This window comes from Geotrypetes seraphini, chromosome 7, assembly GCF_902459505.1.
Source record: "Geotrypetes seraphini chromosome 7, aGeoSer1.1, whole genome shotgun sequence".
Classification (NCBI taxonomy): Eukaryota; Metazoa; Chordata; class Amphibia; order Gymnophiona; family Dermophiidae; genus Geotrypetes; species Geotrypetes seraphini.
In genome coordinates, this window is record NC_047090.1 from 41,886,783 (window position 1) to 41,905,671 (window position 18,889).

At 43.2% G+C, this 18,889-nt stretch overlaps 1 protein-coding gene across 3 annotated transcripts in view; it reads left to right on the plus strand.

Annotated features, from left to right (window-relative positions):
- The window catches only part of OSBPL8 (oxysterol binding protein like 8), a 247,305-nt gene that overhangs the window by 186,926 nt on the left and 41,490 nt on the right, over positions 1 to 18,889 (plus strand). For all 3 annotated transcript variants that reach the window (XM_033951170.1, XM_033951168.1, XM_033951171.1), the window contains 2 exons: positions 7,655 to 7,752; positions 9,396 to 9,485. In XM_033951170.1, the coding sequence (XP_033807061.1) occupies positions 7,655 to 7,752; positions 9,396 to 9,485 (188 nt within the window). The remainder of the gene's footprint in view (positions 1 to 7,654; positions 7,753 to 9,395; positions 9,486 to 18,889) is intronic.

The following is an 18,889-nucleotide window of genomic DNA, read 5'->3' on the forward strand; positions in this document are numbered from 1 at the left end:
TGTGTCATACTGTGTATGTACTACTGTAACCCGTTCTGGGCTCTTTTGGTAGGATGGGCTAAATAAAATTAAGACAAAGAATTGTTTAAAGACTTTGCAACTGAATTTGACTAGCTCAAATAAACAAGAAGTGTAGCGATCTGAAAACCTTAATGCTTCTGATTTCAAAAAGTCCAAAGATAGATTGTGCTGAGCTATTTTAAGAAGAAATTTGTGAAAGTCCAATGGATGATTATAGAAGTTGATCCCAAGAGTCATGAACTATGAACAAGTGAATATTGTCAGTGTGAAAATGTAGGAAAATTCCCAGATTTTGAATAAATGCAGTTAAAACGATATTAAATAACATAGGGGACAAAATTGAGCCTTCTGGAAGTCCACACTCTAACAGAACAGTGCTTGATACCCAGAGCTTTTTTTTTTCACCAGTACAGCATACTGGCACCTTTTTTTGTACTTGCTTATGACCCCCCCTCCCCAAGCGACCATGGTCTGTCATCTCCCCCTTTTTCCAAATCTAACCTTCTTTTTTGTTTGGTAGCAGCGATTCCCAAATGCTGCTGCTGGCCCTGGCCTCTTTTCTCCACTGTGGCCTGCCTCTCTGATGTACTTCCTATTTCCTCAGAGGTGGGCCATGGACTAGCGGCAGGACAGTGTTTGGGAATTGCTGCTGCTAATGACATTTGGAAAGCCAAAAGGAAGATTAGACTCGGAAGGGGGTTGAGGACAGAAGAGGGGGAGATTCCAGGCTGGGGGGGTCACAAATTGAGAGAAGTGAGCGTGTGTGAGTAAGGAGAACAGGAGGCAGAGGGGGGAGATTGGATCCTGTGAGGAGGAGGGCGAGAGAGATGTCAATGGATGGGGCAATGGAAGAGGAGATGTCAGATTAGGAGAGGACAGAGGGGTGGGATGGACTTAAGGAGTGGGTATAGTCACTGTAGGAGTGGAGCCATAGAGAATGACACTGCCCTTAAGATTGCCCTACATGAGTACTGGTATCTTTTTTTGTCCTACAAAAAAAAAGCACCCTGATACTCTCTTATTAAAAGAACACCTGATAGGAAAGATAAAAATGGAACCAATTTAAGACCCTGCCAGTCATGCCAATAGCCCAGTACATCAGTGGTATCAGCTGCTGAATTTAAATCTAATTGTAGAAGAATTGTGATGTACTACTAATAATTTCTTTAGCATTATTCGACATACGCAGCCTTGTACACATTCTATGCAGGTACTTTCTGTGTCCCTAGTAGGCTCACAACTAGGTATTTTTGTACCTGAGACATTTTGAGAGTTAAGTGACTTGCCCAGGGTCACAAGCAGCTGCAGTGGGAATTGAACCCAGTTCCTCAGTCTGTTGCATCAACCCATTAGGAAATTGCTTAGATTTTAAGGATCGAATATTGAGAAACCTTACCTGAAGGAAGAATATTGGTAGTAACAGAGCAACTAAAAGCTCAGGTGACTGGAAACAAAATAGGTTTCTGCCTTGAGCACAGTACCCATATCCATATTGAGAAGGGATTGTTGGAACCAATTGAATAGCCATAAATAAACCAAAGTAAGAATAAAGAAGCATTGAGCCAAATTAAAGGTGTGCAAAGGAGCACAACCTGCTGTTTGGCACATGCACGTAGATAGAGAACTTTTAAAGTTGGGCAGGTGATGTCACATGTCATGTCAAGGGGAGGATTATGGAGAGGTATGAGAAACATTACTGATATGGTTAAGGCTATTTAATAGCAGATATCAAAGTGGTTTATAATACATTAAATAGTAAACAGGTGCTCTAAATAGTTTCTGTATCTGTCCAGGCGGTCTCACAATCTAGCTATGGTACCTGGTATTGAAAGGAGACTGGTCGCATGTTCAATCAAAATGAGTACCCTGCCCACTCCATTCTGACCTAAAATCCCTTTATCCCAGGACAAGCAGGCAGCATATTCTTGACTGATGGGTGACGGCACCGACGGAGCCCCGGTACGGACAATTTTAGAGTGATTGCACTCTAAGAACTTGGAAAGTTCTAGTAGGCCGCACGCGCGAGTGCCTTCCCGCCCGACAGAGGCGCGCGGTCCCCAGTTTCTTAGTTTCCGCGGAGCTAAGAAGACGCGTTTCTTTCAACGGCTGTTGAATACTTTTTTAATATCGCCTTCCCGCTCGCGTAAACCCTTAAGGAAATATTGTTTCCTTCATTTTCTTTTATTTTCTTTTCTTAAAAAAAAAAAAAAAAACTTTGGTTTTTTTTTTTTTCACTTCTTTCAGTTTCGCCCCGGCGGGGCCTGTTGCCACCATCGAGGCCTCGGCCTTCGATTTGGCAGAAGCCTTTTTTACCTTCATGCCCCCTCAACCCGGGTTTAAGAAGTGCCAGTGGTGTGCACGACCTATTTCACTCACTGACCCGCACAACTGGTGTCTACAGTGTCTTGGTCCTGACCATCGAGCATCTACCTGCACCCGCTGTGCGACTTTAAAAAAGAGAACTCTGAAAAATCGGCAGATCCAGCAGCAATTATTGTTTGGTGCCGAGATGTCTGACTCTGCGGCACCGACATCGGCCCCGTCTCAGTCGGCACCCACCTCGTCGGCGTCACATCCCTCAGGTAAGCCGGCTAAGAAGCCTTCCCCGTTGGAGAGTCCTCTTGTCTCAGTAGCAGCGAGCCCAGTCCTGCCGACCTCGAGGCGCCCACGGAAGCGCTCTGCCCCAATAGAGGTGAGCCCCTCGACCTCGGGTTCCTCATCCTCGGGGCGTAGAGCGGCACCGCAGGTACCGCAGAAGAAAAAGGCGGTACCGGTGCCTTCGCTGGATGAGCGGATCGCTGCTGTCCTGCAGGTGCAGCTTAAGGAACAGTTGCAACAACTCCTTCCTGCACTTTTGGCACCGAGCCTTCCGGTCCCGGTCCGGTCTGAGCCACCGGTACCGACAGTGGAGCAGCCCCTTCTTTCGGCATCTACTTTGTTGGTACCGGTACATTCTGCTTCTTTAATCTCCATGCCAGTCCTCGCACCGGAACCGAGAGCTCAACACCAGGCTGTTCAGACTTCGGCACCGATGCAGCCCTTAACGTCTCCGGTACCGTGTCTATGAGGTCAGGTAAGTCGGCACGCAAATCCCGACACCTGGAACCCTCCACACCGGAATCTCGAGACCGCAGTTTTCAGGTTCGGGATCCTGATTTGTGGGGTGACTCAGAGGACCCTCTTCTCTCTGAAGGGGAATGTTCATCTGGTGATGAGGATCCTTCTGCTTTAGACCCATCCTCTAAACCAGATGTAACCTCTTTCTCATCTTTTTTAAAAGAGATGTGTGACTCTCTCTCTATTCCCTTGGAGGCTGAGTCAAAGAAATCCAAAGCTTTTCTTGATGCACTGGATTTTGACCAACCTCCAAGGAAATATCTCAAATTACCTCTCCATGACATCTTGAGAGAGACGTTTTACAAGAATTTAGAGACACCTTTGACCATCCCTGGAGCCCCCCGCAAGTTAGACTCCTTATATAAAGTCATCCCGATTCCTGGGTTTCCCGATTCAAGGCGACTGGCTATGATCTCAAAGAAGCATACACTCATATACCGGTCAATCTGGCCTCCAGACAGTACCTACGCTTCATGATCAATCGTTGTCATTACCAATACAAGGTGCTGCCCTTCGGTCATGCCTCCTCTCCAAGAGTATTCACCAAATGTCTGATTGTGGTGGCTGCCTTTCTACGCTCTCACCACCTTCAGGTCTTTCCTTACCTGGACGACTGGTTAATCAAGGCCAATTCATCTCAGACAGTACTCCTAGCCACCAACCACACCGTCCTGTTTCTACAGCTTCTGGGGTTCGAGATCAATCTACCCAAATCTCATCTCATCCCCACTCAGAGACTTCAATTCATCGGAGCCGTCTTGGACACAGTCCTCATGAGAGCGTTCCTGCCATCCAACCATCTTCAAACGCTTCAATCTCTATGTCAGCAGGTGCTTCTACAACGTTCCATCTCTGCCAAGCAAATGATGATACTCTTGGGTCACATGGCCTCCACAGTTCATGTCACACCCTTCGCACGTCTTCACCTGCGCACTCCTCAATGGACCCTAGCTACCCAGTGGGCCCAAGCGTTGGGTCCTTGCTCACGTCACATATCTGTGACATCATCTCTTCGTCAGTCTCTACAATGGTGGTTGATATCCTCAAATCTCTCCAGAGGTCTTCTCTTCCATCTACCTCCTCATCAACTTATCATCACCACCGATGCCTCCCCTTACGCCTGGGGAGCTCATTTGAACGAGTTCCAAACTCAAGGTCTTTGGACAACTCAGGAAATGAAGCATCACATCAATTTCCTGGAACTCAGAGCGATGTTTTATGCACTCAAGGCCTTCCAACATCTTCTCTTTCCTCAAGTCCTCCTGCTGTGCACAGACAATCAAGTTGCGATGTACTACATCAACAAACAGGGTGGGACAGGCTCTCGCCTCTTGTGCCAGGAAGCCCAGAAGATCTGGACTTGGGCCATAGATCACCATCTATTCCTATTCAGGGAGAACAGAATTCCTTAGCGGACAAGCTCAGCAGAATTCTCCAACCTCACGAGTGGGCACTCGATCCTTTCACTCTACAGTCCATCTTCGCTCAATGGGGCACTCCTCAGATAGACCTTTTTGCAGCTCCTCACAATCACCAGCTGCCCCTTTTTTGCTCCAGACTCTACTCTCCTCACCGTCTGGCAGCGGATGCATTTCTCCTCGACTGGTCCAATCTGTTCCTGTACGCTTTCCCTCCTCTGCCTCTCATGTTGAGAACCTTATTCAAGCTCAAGAGGGAACGAGCCACCATGATTCTGATTGCTCCGAGGTGGCCCAGGCAACATTGGTTCTCCCTTCTACTTCAACTCAGTTCCAGGGAACCTTTTCTTCTTCCACTGTTTCCTTCTCTGCTTACACAGCATCAGGAGATCCTTCTACATCCCAACCTCCAGTCTCTGCACCTGACAGCTTGGTATCTCTCGGGCTGACTTCTCATGATACTCTTTTGTCTCAGCCCGTTCGTTCCATTCTAGATGCCTCCAGGAAACCAGCCACTCTGCAATGTTACCATCAGAAGTGGATTTTCTTCCTGGTGTCTTCTTCATCATCTTGATCCCACTTCCCTGGCAGTGGAGACATTGTTGGATTATCTGCTTTCTTTGTCTGACTCTGGCCTTAAGTCTACTTCCATCAGAGTCCACCTCAGTGCTATTGCTGCTTTTCATGAGCCGGTTCATGGAAAACTTCTCTCGGCTCATCCCTTGGTGTCCAGGTTCATGCGGGGTCTTTTCAATGTGAAACCACCTCTTAAAGCCCCTCCTGTAATCTGGGATCTCAATGTGGTTCTTTCCACCTTAATGAAGCCTCCATTTGAACCTTTGGCTACCACTCCTTTCAAGTTTCTCACTTGGAAAGTACTTTTCCTTATTGCTCTTACCTCTGCCAGGAGGGTCAGTGAGCTACATGCACTAGTTGCAGATCCACCTTTTACGGACTTTCATCATGACAAGGTGGTTCTGCGTACACATCCAAAGTTTCTCCCTAAGGTTGTCTCTGAATTCCATCTCAACCAAACCATTGTTCTGCCTGTCTTTTTTCCGAAACCTCACTCTCATTCTGGTGAACAGGCTCTGCATACTTTGGACTGTAAGAGGGCTCTAGCTTACTATCTAGAGCGTACGAAACCCCACAGATCAGCTCCCCAACTCTTTTTGTCCTTTGATCCGAATAAATTGGGACATCCTGTTTCTAAACGTACGTTGTCTAATTGGCTGGCAGCGTGCATTTCATTCTGTTATGCTCAGTCCGGACTGACACTGGAAGGTTCTGTCACGGCCCATAAAGTTCGGGCTATGGCAGCATCTGTAGCTTTCCTCCGTTCCACTCCTATTGAGGAAATCTGCAAAGCTGCTACTTGGTCCTCAGTTCATACTTTTACATCTCACTATTGTCTGGATGTTTTCTCCAGACGGGATGGACACTTCAGCCAATCTGTTTTACAAAATTTGTTTTCCTAATGGCCAACCTTCCCTCCATTCCTCTTTTTGTTAGCTTGGAGGTCACCCATCAGTCAAGAATATGCTGCCTGCTTGTCCTGGGATAAAGCACAGTTACTTACCGTAACAGGTGTTATCCAGGGACAGCAGGCATTCTTGCGTCCCACCCACCTCCCCAGGTTGGCTTCTTAGCTGGCTTATCCTAACTGGGGACCGCGCACCTCTGTCGGGCGGGAAGGCACTCGCGCATGCGCGGTGCGGCCTACTAGAACTTTCCAAGTTCTTAGAGTGCAATCATTCTAAAATTGTCCGTACCGGGGCTCCGTCGGTGCCGTCACCCATCAGTCAAGAATATCAGCCTGCTGTCCCTGGATAACACCTGTTACGGTAAGTAACTGTGCTTTTTCAACCCTACACAAACCCTCTTCCCTACTTAATTTTTGTTGCCTTCCCACTCCATTCCCTAATGCCCCAACTTGCTGCTGCCCCCTTCCCTATAATCTGTATCCCTACTCATCTCACACAACTCCTCCTCATGCTCTTCTTCGGGCAGGTGAAGGCTTGAAAGTCTACTTTCCCTGAGTCATCTTTTGGTGGGGCCTGGTGATCACTGTAGCCACTTTCCATCATGGCGAAACATGTCCAGCATTATGAACGTTCCCCCTGATACTGCTCCATGGCAGCTCAGCAGATTTGTTCAAAACTTACTGCTATTAATCTTGCAACATGTGAGATCAACATATGTGAAGTGCCTTAAGTGCATTTTGAAAAAGTTGGCATGGAACAGCTGAAGTGGCAAGATGTACCCCTCTTCTACTCTCCTGAGTTTTGGTGCAGTTTTGAGAAGATTTGGAGCACAGGCTTCATGTGCTCAAGTATTAAAAGACCCTCTGAAGGAAACCCATCTCTGTACAAGCTTTAGTTTGAGTGGGCCGATTTCTATGAAGCTTTTTATCTAATAACCTTCTGTTTGTTGGGACATCAGTGTTACACTAACTGAGCTGAAGATAATGCCATTTGAGCCTTTTGGACTCCTGTGGTGGTGGCCGCTTTGCTATTTAGAGATAGTGAGCACTACTTCAAAGATGCTTGCAAAGATTTGAAAGCTAAAGTGGGATTGTTACTTGCGAGGGCTGTTATCCTGCTAATCCTAACAGAAAATTGCATTGTTTACCTTTAAAAGATGCTCTCAGAGGACAGCAACAAATTAGCCCTTACAGAACCCCTCTGCCTCCTAGTACTAGCTGTTATTTTTTATTTACATTGCTCTGCGCCACGCTCATTCAGATGGTTAGCTTGTGAGGATGGGTTACCTGCTGTCAGAACACTAGTATCTGGTAAGCAACTTTGCTCTTTGCATCATAGAGATGATTCCCCATGACTCCAGAAGAATCAAGGGCAGTAATAACAATACACCCATGCTGTTCATCAATGGTACTGCTTCAAAACAGGATTTTTGTCTTCTGGCATAGTAGGTGGCGTAATCTGGGCTTCTGGTTTGATATAATAATGGTGGTAATTTTCTACCAAGACTTTTCGCATTTCTTACTTATCACAAGATATGAATAAAAATGTGTGCAGTGTTGATGCTGAAAAGTGACACTTTTCTTAGTGCATAAAACATGTTTTATTTTGTTGTAGGAATTCTATATGGTACAATGACTTTAGAGCTTGGGGGATCTGTCACTGTAGAGTGTGAGAAAACTGGTTACAGCGCTATTATTGAATTCAAATTAAAGGTTAGTATGTGCTAAAGAGAAAAAGATTTTACATCCTCTGAAGCAATGTGGCTCCTTGGTTACATAGATGTATGCGTTAGGTTTCTAAGCACGTCTTGGAAAAATAGCTCCAAGAATGTGTGAAAATTTCCAAGCACCTATGGTTTGCAGCAGGCCAGAGATTCTCCCCCCTCCCCACCCCCAACACACACACACACACACACACATACACACTTAAACAGGATGAACAGAGGTTTCTCCAGAGACAAGCAGGGGATATGCAGGCACACTTGGTGAAGTGCTCTCCCCTAGCTATGGTAAGCTTTTGAGCTTACTGGACATGTACAGGAGACCCTACTCTAGAGCCCCTCCCCTCACCGTGGCTGTTTTTTCTTTAGCAGCTCCTGACAGGTCGCAGCTCTCCCCTCACTTCCTCACAAAAAAAAATTGACTAAATTTTACCAAAATTTTTTTCCTTAGCTAGCATTTTCAATGGGGTCAAATGGTCATGGATTTGATATACAGTGCTTCCTCAAATTTGCGGTTTGTGGTCCCAGTCGTTCGTGGTATTTTCTGACCACGAATGACCTGGAGGAGAGGGCAGCCGGAGCGTTGGCAAGTGAAGGAAATCACTCGCTGTATGCTCCGACCACCTCTTCTCTCTCCGCCTGGCTGGATCTCCTTGGATTGGGGTGTTTTTTGCAGATCCCGTGTATCTGGAGGGGAGTCGGACCTCCACCCGCATTTAGGGATTACTCACACAGAGCACAGCCCGCAGGTAAAAAAACTCTTTCCCTACCTCTCTATAAAGCCCACTCTGGGGAATGACCGGGAGGGAAGACAGGAGAGGGCAGTTGGAGAGAAAGGAGAGGGCAGCCGGAGCGCCGGCGAGTGAAGAAAATCACTCGCTGTATGCTCCGACCGCCTCTTCCTGTACTAAAGTCAGGCCTTACCAATCGGAGGCCTGACTTTATTTAGTACAGGAAGAGGCGGTCGGAGAACATAAGAATTGCTGCTGCTGGGTCAGACCAGTGGTCCATCATGCCCAGCAGTCCACTCACACAGCGGCCCTCTGGTCAAAGACCGGCACCCTAACTGGGACTAGCCCCTCCGGCTGCCCTCTCCTGTCTCCCCTGCCTAAAAACCATATTTGCAGTTTTTCAAAATTTGCGGAGGTTCCTAGAATGGAACCCCCGCAAATTTCAGGGGAGTACTGTATCACCTTTCTTTTGGTACAATCAAAGTGACTTTACATATATTATATGCAGGTATTTTTCCTGTTCCTAGTGGTCTCACAATCTTAAGTTCTGTACCTGGGGCAATGGATACTTGGGTGACTTGCCTAGGGTTACAAGGATCTGCATTGGGAATCAAACCAGTTCCCTAGGTTCTCAGCCCACTGCACTAACCATTATGCATCTCCTCCATTCCTTTATAAGCTCAAATTCTCAACAACATTTCAGTGCTGAACTGGCCCATTACGTTTTAAATTTGATTTTTGTTCCTCTTGATCTTGAAATGCTAAATGTTTCCTAATATGGTGCCTTTTGCACAACATTTACTAGTTGTAGTTGTGTTTCACAGCAGTGTTGGTATACAATGCAAAACAGGAAACTTTTTTTTCTTACTGTTTTTACTAATATTATAAACCATCTTAATTTTAGCCATTTTTAGGTGGTGATGACAGTGTAAATCAAATAACAGGGAAAATCAAACTAGGAAAAGAAGTATTGTCTACCTTGGAGGGCCATTGGGTGAGTTCTCTCTTCTCTTGTATTACCTGTTGTCTTTAAAATAAAACAGTATTACATTCTCCATTTAAAATAACAAATACATTGTTTTGTCATGATTAAATACCATGTTTTTCTGTGAATGATACACCATTTTATAGTAGAATGGGGGTGGGAGAGTATTGGAGAGTTATATGGAAAATTAATATCAGGGTGGGAGGGAAGGGGGGTGGAGGGATTATTATTTTATTGTATGTAAAGACATTGTTAAGATTTTCAAGTGATTTGTTAATTGTTGCTATGATTATTGCACACTTGTTGAAAGATGAAAAAATGAATAAAGAATTAAAAAACAAAAACAAATGTAGGATCAGTTATTTTTTAATAATATTTTTATTGACTAAATTGTCAGTATCATACATTCAACAATCCCAGCTTATTTGTAGCACAATGAAGCATAACCCAAATAAATTTTCAGAAATCAACCAGCTGGGCTGTTAAATCCTTAGTAACTTGTAAACTACTTTTTATTGTTCCCCCCCACTTCCTCACTATGTTATCCAATAGCATCCAGAAAAGGTCCTTACATCTAATTCCTATAGACAGTAGGAATTCCAGTATTGATAATTCTGTTACGTCACTTCCAGATTCAGTATGCTAGGTGTTCAATCCCTTCCCACAATCTGGGAGTTGCAGAAATCCTAACACTTCTGAACACATGCTCCTCCCACTTTAGAGAGAGAGTTAAAGCCCTCTGCAGTTTCAATTTCTGCAAACAATTTGTGCAAAGTCTTCTGTCTGAGGAAATGGTGCAGTCCCGCGGAGCCGGATTGCTGCTTCACAGAGAAATTTCGGCAGACATGGAGCTAGCCTGCTGTGTGCCACCCATCTCGGACTCGGGGTCCATTCTGTGCCCACTTACCCCTGGGAATTCACTTACCCTCTGACCTTGTTAGAGGTTTAAGCGCAGGCTATATGTATCCTGAGTAAAAGACTGGGTTTCAGGGTGCAGGCTGCATTTCCTGCCCATAGTTGCATGGAGTGGTTTCATGGGGGCGGAAGTTACAGTCTGGGTCTGTCTGACTGGCAGTCCGAAGATCTTCAAGTATGGTCATTTGAAAAAGTTTCTGAGGCAAAAAATCCTTTCCTACATTCAACTTAAGTTTAAACAGAGCTGACAGACAGGCACTGCACAGACTGTAAATACACCTCCATTATTTCCTATGGGAGCTTCGGGGGTGGTCTGTGGATCCTGGTAAAACTCTTTCTTCAGAGTTTCTAAGGGTAGGGATCAGGTCTCCCAACTCCCCAAATCACTTTATTTTTGGATTTTGTTTATTTTTGACATTTTTGGTGTGAATTCCCTGGCAGTTGGCATCTTGGATTTTTATCAGTATTTTTTTTCTGCTTTATTTTTGCCTCAAAACCCCTTGATTTGATTAAAAATCATTTGGAATGGACTTCTCAGCCCCATATCTGTCGAATGTGCGCATTGATTGCACCGGATCAGTGACGTGCCACAACGCACTGGGGGAGGGGCAGGAGATTCGGGTTTCTCCTCCTCCTAGTCCTCCAGGGGTGGGGAGCTGGCGTGGTTCCACGATGTCAGAAAAAAAGTCTTTCCAGAGGCCGTTTTAGAGTCTGGCACCAAACACCTGCGTTGTGAGTCAGGGGACTCTTTTGGCGCGGTGTAACTTTTCAACGGAATTTATTTGACTCCTCTGGAAAGTGTGTTCTTCGGACCTAGCTCATTTGATGCAGCCTGCGGGCATGTCGGTTTCTTCTAAGTAGGTTGAACCAGTGGCAGAGATCTTTTTTCAGGAGTCCTCTCATCTGGCTATGGCAGAGCTTGATTGAGTTAGTTGCCATATGGATATTATGTCTCTCTTGTCTCCTGACATTGCTTCTATTTTGGATCTGACTGATACCCTTACTGGGACTAATCTAATCTAATCTAAACCTTAGGTTTGTATACCGCATCATCTCTACATTCGTAAAGCTCGACACAGTTAACAAGAGTTAGGGTAGAAAGGAACTCCAGTGGAGGGAAGAGGCAAAATGAAGAGAAAATTTAGAGGACTAGAATAACCAGAGAGGGAGGAGGAGTTACATTTTTGAGAATAACCAGGTTTTCAGATGTTTATGGAAGAGTTGGAGGGAGCTCAGATTCCTAAGAGGGGAGGTAAGGTTGTTCTAGAGCTGGGTGATTCTGAAAGGGAGGGAAGAACCTAGTTTTCCTACAAGTGAAACGCCTTTTAGAGAGGGAAAGGAAAGTTTCAGTTTTTGGGTGGATCTGGCAGAATTGGGGTTAGAGGAATTCCAAGAAAGAGGAATGAAGGAAGGGAGGATACCGTGTAGGATCTTGAAAGTGAGGCAGGCACATTTGAAGTGGACTCTGGAGATAATCGGAAGCCAGTGGAGCTTGGATAAAAGCGGTGAAATGTGGTCGAATTTGCTTTTTGCGAAGATAAGCTTAGCAGCAGTATTCTGAATCCGCTGGAGTCTTTGAAGGTTTTTCTTTGTTAGGCTAAGGTAGATAGAGTTGCAGTAGTCCAGTCTGGAAAGCATGGTGGATTGGACAAGGACGGCAAAGTGTTTTTGATGAAAACAGGATCTCACTTTTCTCAGCAAGTGAAGGCTGAAGAAACATTTTTTTACTAGGGAGTTGAGGTGGTCGTTGAAGGCAAGTGTAGAGTCAATGATGACTCCCAGAACTTTACTAGAATATTCAAGATGCAGAGTGGGGCCAGAGGACAGTGGGTTGGAGGTGGGCAGTTGATCTAATTTTGGGGAATGTTCTCGTAGAGGTAGGAGGGGAAAGGATCCAAGGTACAGTTGCAGGATTTCAATTTGAGGCAGATATTATAGACCAGGGATTCGGAAACAAGTTTGAAGGAAGACCAGGATCTGTCTGCTGGGATAGGGTAGGAGTCTGTTGGGATAGGGTTGGGGTCAATTGGAATCAGAGATTTGTAGGAGATTGCAGGTGGGAAGGAGCGCCTCAAGGTGGAGACCTTATCGTTGAAAAACTTTACTAGAGAATCGGCTGAGGGGGAGGAGGGAAGTATGGAGTCATTTTTGGAGGTTAAGGAACGGCAGATGTTAAATAATGTGCTACTCTGATTGATGGATTTGGAGATTTTGTCACCGTAGAAGTTTTTCCTTGCTTTTTTTAGAACAGTATTATAGATTTTAATGTTGACCCTCCAGGAGAGTCTGTCTGTAGGGGATTTAGATTTTTTCCGTTTATGTTCCAGAGCACGGCATTTCTGTTTCAGTTCTCTGTGGTATGGGAGGTACCAAGGGGCCTTACGGGAGTAGAAAATGGTTTTAGTGGAGAGAGGGGCAAGGGAATGGAAGGTGGATTCGGAGAGGGCGACCCAGTTTTGCCAGTTAGATTCTGGTTCTGCAGGTTTAGAGATGGGGGAAAATTTGTTGATAAAATTGATCCAGAACAGATTGCTCGAGATTTTTTTACGGAAGGTAATAGAATTTGAGGTGCAGGATGGGGGCCCGAGATGTGATATGAAAATGGGGAGACAGAAGGCCCCTAGGTAGTGGTCGGACCAGGGGACAATTTCCCAGCGAATGTCGTCAGTTGAGGTTTTGTGAGTAGTAAGATCTAGAAAGCTGATGAGGTCTAGTGTGTGGCCTTTTTCGTGGGTTGGGGAGAGTGGGGGGGGAAGCCTAAAGCGGAGAGAAAGCTATTAAATTTGGATGTATCCTTGTTGGTGACATCGTCAAGGTGGAGATTGATGTCTCCGATGATCAGTAATCTTTGAAATTTGAGGAAGGTGTTTGTTATGGTTTCAAAGATGAGTTTGGAGGAATTGTTCCAAGGGGCAGGTGGGCGGTATAGAAGCAGGATACCCAGAAGATGAGGGTGGAATTCGTCATTGACTGAGGCTAACATGTATTCTAATGAGGAGTGGCTGCCCTTTTCAAGGAGTTGGACATCGAAGAATGATTTGAATAGGAGGGCTAGGCCGCCTCCTCTTCGGTTGGTTCTGGGAGAGAAGAGGCCTTGGTAGCCGTGGGAACAGAGTTCGTTTTGAGTAAATTGGTCATCTTTTGTGATCCAAGATTCTGTGATGAATAGGAATCCGGGGTCAGAATCCTCGAGTAGGTCCTTCAAGATTTGTATCTTATTTCAAGCGGATCTGGCATTGCAATAGAGTGTTGGGACTGGGGTGAGAGAATGTGAGGCAAGGTTGGGGGGAGTGGAAGCGAGGTCAGGTTTTAGAGAGGCATAGTTGACTTTGCGAGGGTTTTTGTAGGATGGGTGGTGTTTGGGGCGAATGAGCGTGGGAATTCTGAGGCCAGGGCAGATATTGCGAGCATTTGTAGAGTCAAGGAGGTTGGGAGCAGGGGGTGTCAGGCAGGGGTAGAGTTTGAGAGAAGAGCAGAGTAGGAGAAGAAGGAGCGTTGGTCGATCAGTCATCTGGAGCTTTGGGCAATTCAACTGACATTACTCGCTCTCCAGCCCACTCTGGAAGGAAAAGCAATGCAAGTGTCCTCAGACAGCGTTACGGCAGTGGCTTATGTAAATTGTCAAGAGGGCACAAGAAGCACTCCTTTGGGCCAAGAAGCTCACATGCTGTTTCGCTGGGTGGAGTTGCATCTTCTGTCTCTCTCAGCGGCACACGTGGCTGGTGTTGACAACAGAAATCAACTCATCACCTTTAACCAAAAATATTTGCTATAATAAATTATTTATGTGCGTGTGAACAGCTCAGACCCTCAACCAACCAATAGTGAATAATAATAAACAAGGAGCTGGTTGTTTACGAGACCATCACAGCTGATCACTATCTCAAACCACTGTATTCATTGAGTAAACTCAAACATTATAATAATAATAACTTTATTTTTCTATACCGCCATAATCTTGCGACTTCTAGGTGGTTCACAAAGAAGAAGAGCTGTACAATCAGCGAATTACAGTAGATGAATGCAAGGTGGTGGAAAGGAAAATTATACATAGGTTGAATTATAAGAAATTAACTATTTTACATTTTACATTGAAAATAGTCGGACGCCAGCGAGTATCAGGATACTCAGTACTTTATCTGAAGGGTGGAAAATGCTGTGGCTCGTGTCAATTTTGTTCCAGTGTTTGTGTACTAAATATATCTAAAATCTGCTGTCTCAAACATCCCTCGGACCCCCCCCCCCCAACTCGAGCTTCACAAATTGGATCTTCTTTAGGAGGGGACACTAAGAATAAAATGAAATGAGCACAAAATAAATCCTCATTACTAAGAAAGCTGAACTCCCCCTTTTTTTTTTTTTTTTTTTTTAAATCATTTTTATTGAGAAGGGAACAACAAGGCAACAACTACAACAAGGACACCAAAGGTGCAAATACAAAGAGGCAAATGCAGATAACAAGGTGAAAACCCAAAACTGCACCCTGGAGACGGTCACAAAGATGGTACAGTGACAGAAGAGCTGAACCCCCTTATCATACACTTGCCTTCTCAGAAAACAATCAATTCTCTACATATATTATATATAACATGACCAGCTCACCCATATGAGGGACTCCCACCACATGAACCTACAGACAATGCAAGCAACCAACGATACTCAGGTGCAAAGCAGCCCCTCTTTAGTCAGCCACGAGCTGACGTACAAAGAAGGCGTAGCCTAATCAATAAAAACTCCACTAAAGAACACAGATCAGCTGCAAGCAGCCCTCTGCTCTAGGAGTGGCCACAATTATATCACCAACAAACAATACTGTCAATCTCCACCAAAGGGGAAGGACAACTATTTGACATGTATTCAAGGTGCAGCCAAAACGCCCATGCCTTTCAAACTACAAGAATTCCTCTACACATAATGTAATAGAGCTAGCTGAAGGGGGCGGAGACTAATACGAGGGTCATTTCATAAATAATGCACACCATTTTTTAAAATTTACATGTTTTATTTTATTTATTTTTTTTCTAGTATTTCTTTACAGTCCTTCAATATAGTCTCCCTGCTTTGCAATGACCGAGTCCCAACATCTGGGAAACTTCATTATTCAATCCAAGACACCGTTTTAGTTCAGTTGCCGAATGGCTCGGGTACCGGCAGAAGAAAGTTCTTCCAGAGATGAAAAATGATGTCTACACACAGGTTGTTTCAACTTTGGAAAAAGGTCAAAGTCTGGTAGACTCATGTGTGGACTGTAGGGAGCATGAGGTAATACCTCCAAGCCATATTCGCGCAGTTTTTCAATGACGAGTGGAGAGTTCCATCTTCCCCATGACCAAAAAAATTTTGACGAGCTCAAAAGTCAAACAAATGATGATTTTTGCTTACGATCATGAAGGCATCATCATCACAGACAGAGTTCCATGTGGAAGAAGTGTCACAGCAGTGCATTATTGTGATTGTTTGCAAAAAATGCACAGAAAAATGCACAAAACCCGACCTCAGTTGCTCTTGGCTGAGCCAATCATTCTTCATGACAATGCTCGCCTGCACATAGGGAATGTCATTGAAAAATTACACAAATACGGCTGGGCTCAATGGATTCATATGACTATTTCTGTGACTTTATATCACCCACGTTAAGCAGATGCCAGTTTCCCTTAAGACCCCTCTACTAGAAATGTTGATGCTTTGTGGGCGGAGTCTCACATGATTCAGCCATATGCAATTTGCAGGACGGCTACTTGGTCCTTTCTTCATACCTTTACCCGGCTTTATTGGGTTGATGAGGCAGCCCGTTTTGATGCTGTTTTGGGGACCTCAGTGTTGCGGACAGGCTCTTCTGTCCCTCCCTAGAAGCTGCCATTGCTTTGGTATGTCACCTAGCAAACTGATACCTTGTCCCTAACCATGCTCTTTTAAGTGACTCAGCCTTTCCCCAATTTCTAGTTTAAAAGCTGCTCTATCTCCTTTTAAAATGTTGAAGCCATTTAAATGCTTTAAAAATATTTAAAATGTTTTTTCATTTGGTTCCACCCTGGTTAAGGCGGTACTCATCTTTATAGAATAGGTTCCCCCTTTCCAATATGTTGCCCAGTTCCTAACAAATCTAAAACCCTTCTGCCTGTCTCTTGGGTCCTACATGTAGAATAGGGAGCTCTTCTGAAATGCTACACTGGAGGGTCTGGATTTTAACTTCCTACCTACGGGCCTAAATTTGGTTTCTAGAATCTCCCTACCGCATTTCCCTATGTCATTGGTAACCACATGTACCAAGACAGCAGGTTCCTCCCCAGCACTATCTAAAATCTTGTGCATTTAGCTAAAATCTAGCTCAACTGTAATCATTTCTTTAAAATCGCTTAACATACCACTGATTATGATTGTAAAATATACAAAGTATAGAACACAAAGAAACAGTATAATCCACACAGAATTAACATGGAATGATTTCAGGAATGATTCATGCCTCACTAGTCAAATTTGTTAAAAATTATTTGTGGAAGAGAAAAATTGGAGGGAATGAACATCATCCAAAAAGACCACAAAATAAGTGTAGTAGGTCAAATGGTAGGAAGGAAGCAGTTTATTGAAGACACAACGTGGACTGGCCCATAGCACATTTATTTTTGGAATTGACTGAATGCATTTACCTTTACATAACTAAGGAAGCATTGTGCTACTGGCTTAAGAATGACCTCTTAATATGAGTTAGTTGCCTGTCTGTCAAAAAGACATCTGACGCTTACAATTAATACAAAACACTGCCATAAAAATTATAACAAGAAAAAATTTGACCATGCCACTCCTTTGCTAAAAAGTGCTCAATGGTTACAAATCTACCATCGCATTACTTATAAAATTGCTTTAATCTCCTTTAAAACTAAGAACTCCAAGGAACTTGCTTTTATCCACAAGTTCCTTATTCCGCATGATCCTTTGAGAACTTTGTTTAAATTTCTTTATTCATTTTTTCATATTACAACAAGTGTATCAGAAAAATACATATAATCTTATAAACACACACTTGATTTTCCTTCATGAATACTTTAAGTACAATATATCATATTTATATTCATATTTTTATAATGTTTTAGATAATATATAAATCATTTAATATGTATGACAAATATAAATAAAATAACCCCCTCAAGCCCTCCCTTCGTATTTCAGAAACTCTAACCTAATACTTAAAAATACATTAATTAATTCATACATATTGTAAGGTAAATAAAATAATACCCACCCACATCCCCACTTACCAAATCTCTTATTATGGGAAAATGTTATTGAGAACTTTAAGATCCACCTCTCAGCATCTTCTTCATGTCCCACCCTTAAAATCGTTAGTACACGTAGGGCTACTTCATTCGCAACTATAGCCCCTACAATATTTATTTTATTATTTTTTTAAATTCTTTAAAAAATGTTTCATCTTTCAACAAGTGTACAATAATCATAACAACAATAAAACAAATCACTTGAAAATCTTATCAGCAATGTCTTTACATAAAATAAAATAATAATCCCTCCAACCCCCCTTCCCTCCCACCCTGATATTAATTTTCCATATAACTCTCCAATACCCTCCCACCCCCATTCTACTATAAAATGGTGTATCATTCACAGAAAAATATGGTAGTTAATCATGACAAAACAATGCTAATGGCTCCCATATTATAATAAAGTTTCTATAATTTCTATTTTGTACCGCTATTAATCTTTCCATTTTATACAGATGACATAATGAGTTCCACCAAAAATTGAAACTAAGTCTGCTGTGGTCTTTCCAGTTATTAGTAATATGTTGAATGGCAACTCCTGTCATAATCAATAAAAGTTTATTGTTATATGATGATATCTGACTCTTTTTTCTCATAGACATGCCAAATATCACAGTATCATAAGATAACGCTACATGATTTTCCAATAAACAATTTATTTGAACCCAGATTGACTTCCCCTACAATATTTAATTCATTAATAACATATTTAAGGTCAGAGAAAAATTTAGATAAATATAAGGGCAACCTTAAAAGTTTCTTATTTAAAGATGCTTATGATTGCTAAAAGAGCTCTGGGTCCTTCCTTGCCAAATTCTGTTTTACTCATATTCAACACCGAAATGATTCCGCCCTTTCCCTCTTTTTTTAACCTTATTTGTACTTTTTTTCTTTTAAAATTGTATTTCTCCCTACCATCCTGTTTTCATTTAAGTAATGTATATCATTAATAAGTTTATTAATCGTTCCCCATTTTAATTTTTTTATTGTCAACGCTTAGAATGTATGATTAGCGTTTTATCAAATTTGAATAAAACTTGAAACATGGTCCATGTCAATAAAAATATTTAAAACCTTATTTGTAAACATTTTATGTAAGTTTTCAAAAGTGTGTCTTGTATAAAGGTTCAAAGTATCTCATCTTTTTCTTTTCTTGCTGAATTTTTGGTCTCCCTATTTTTGTTTTTAGCCTACTTTTCCTCCCTTCCTTCCCAGTTGCCA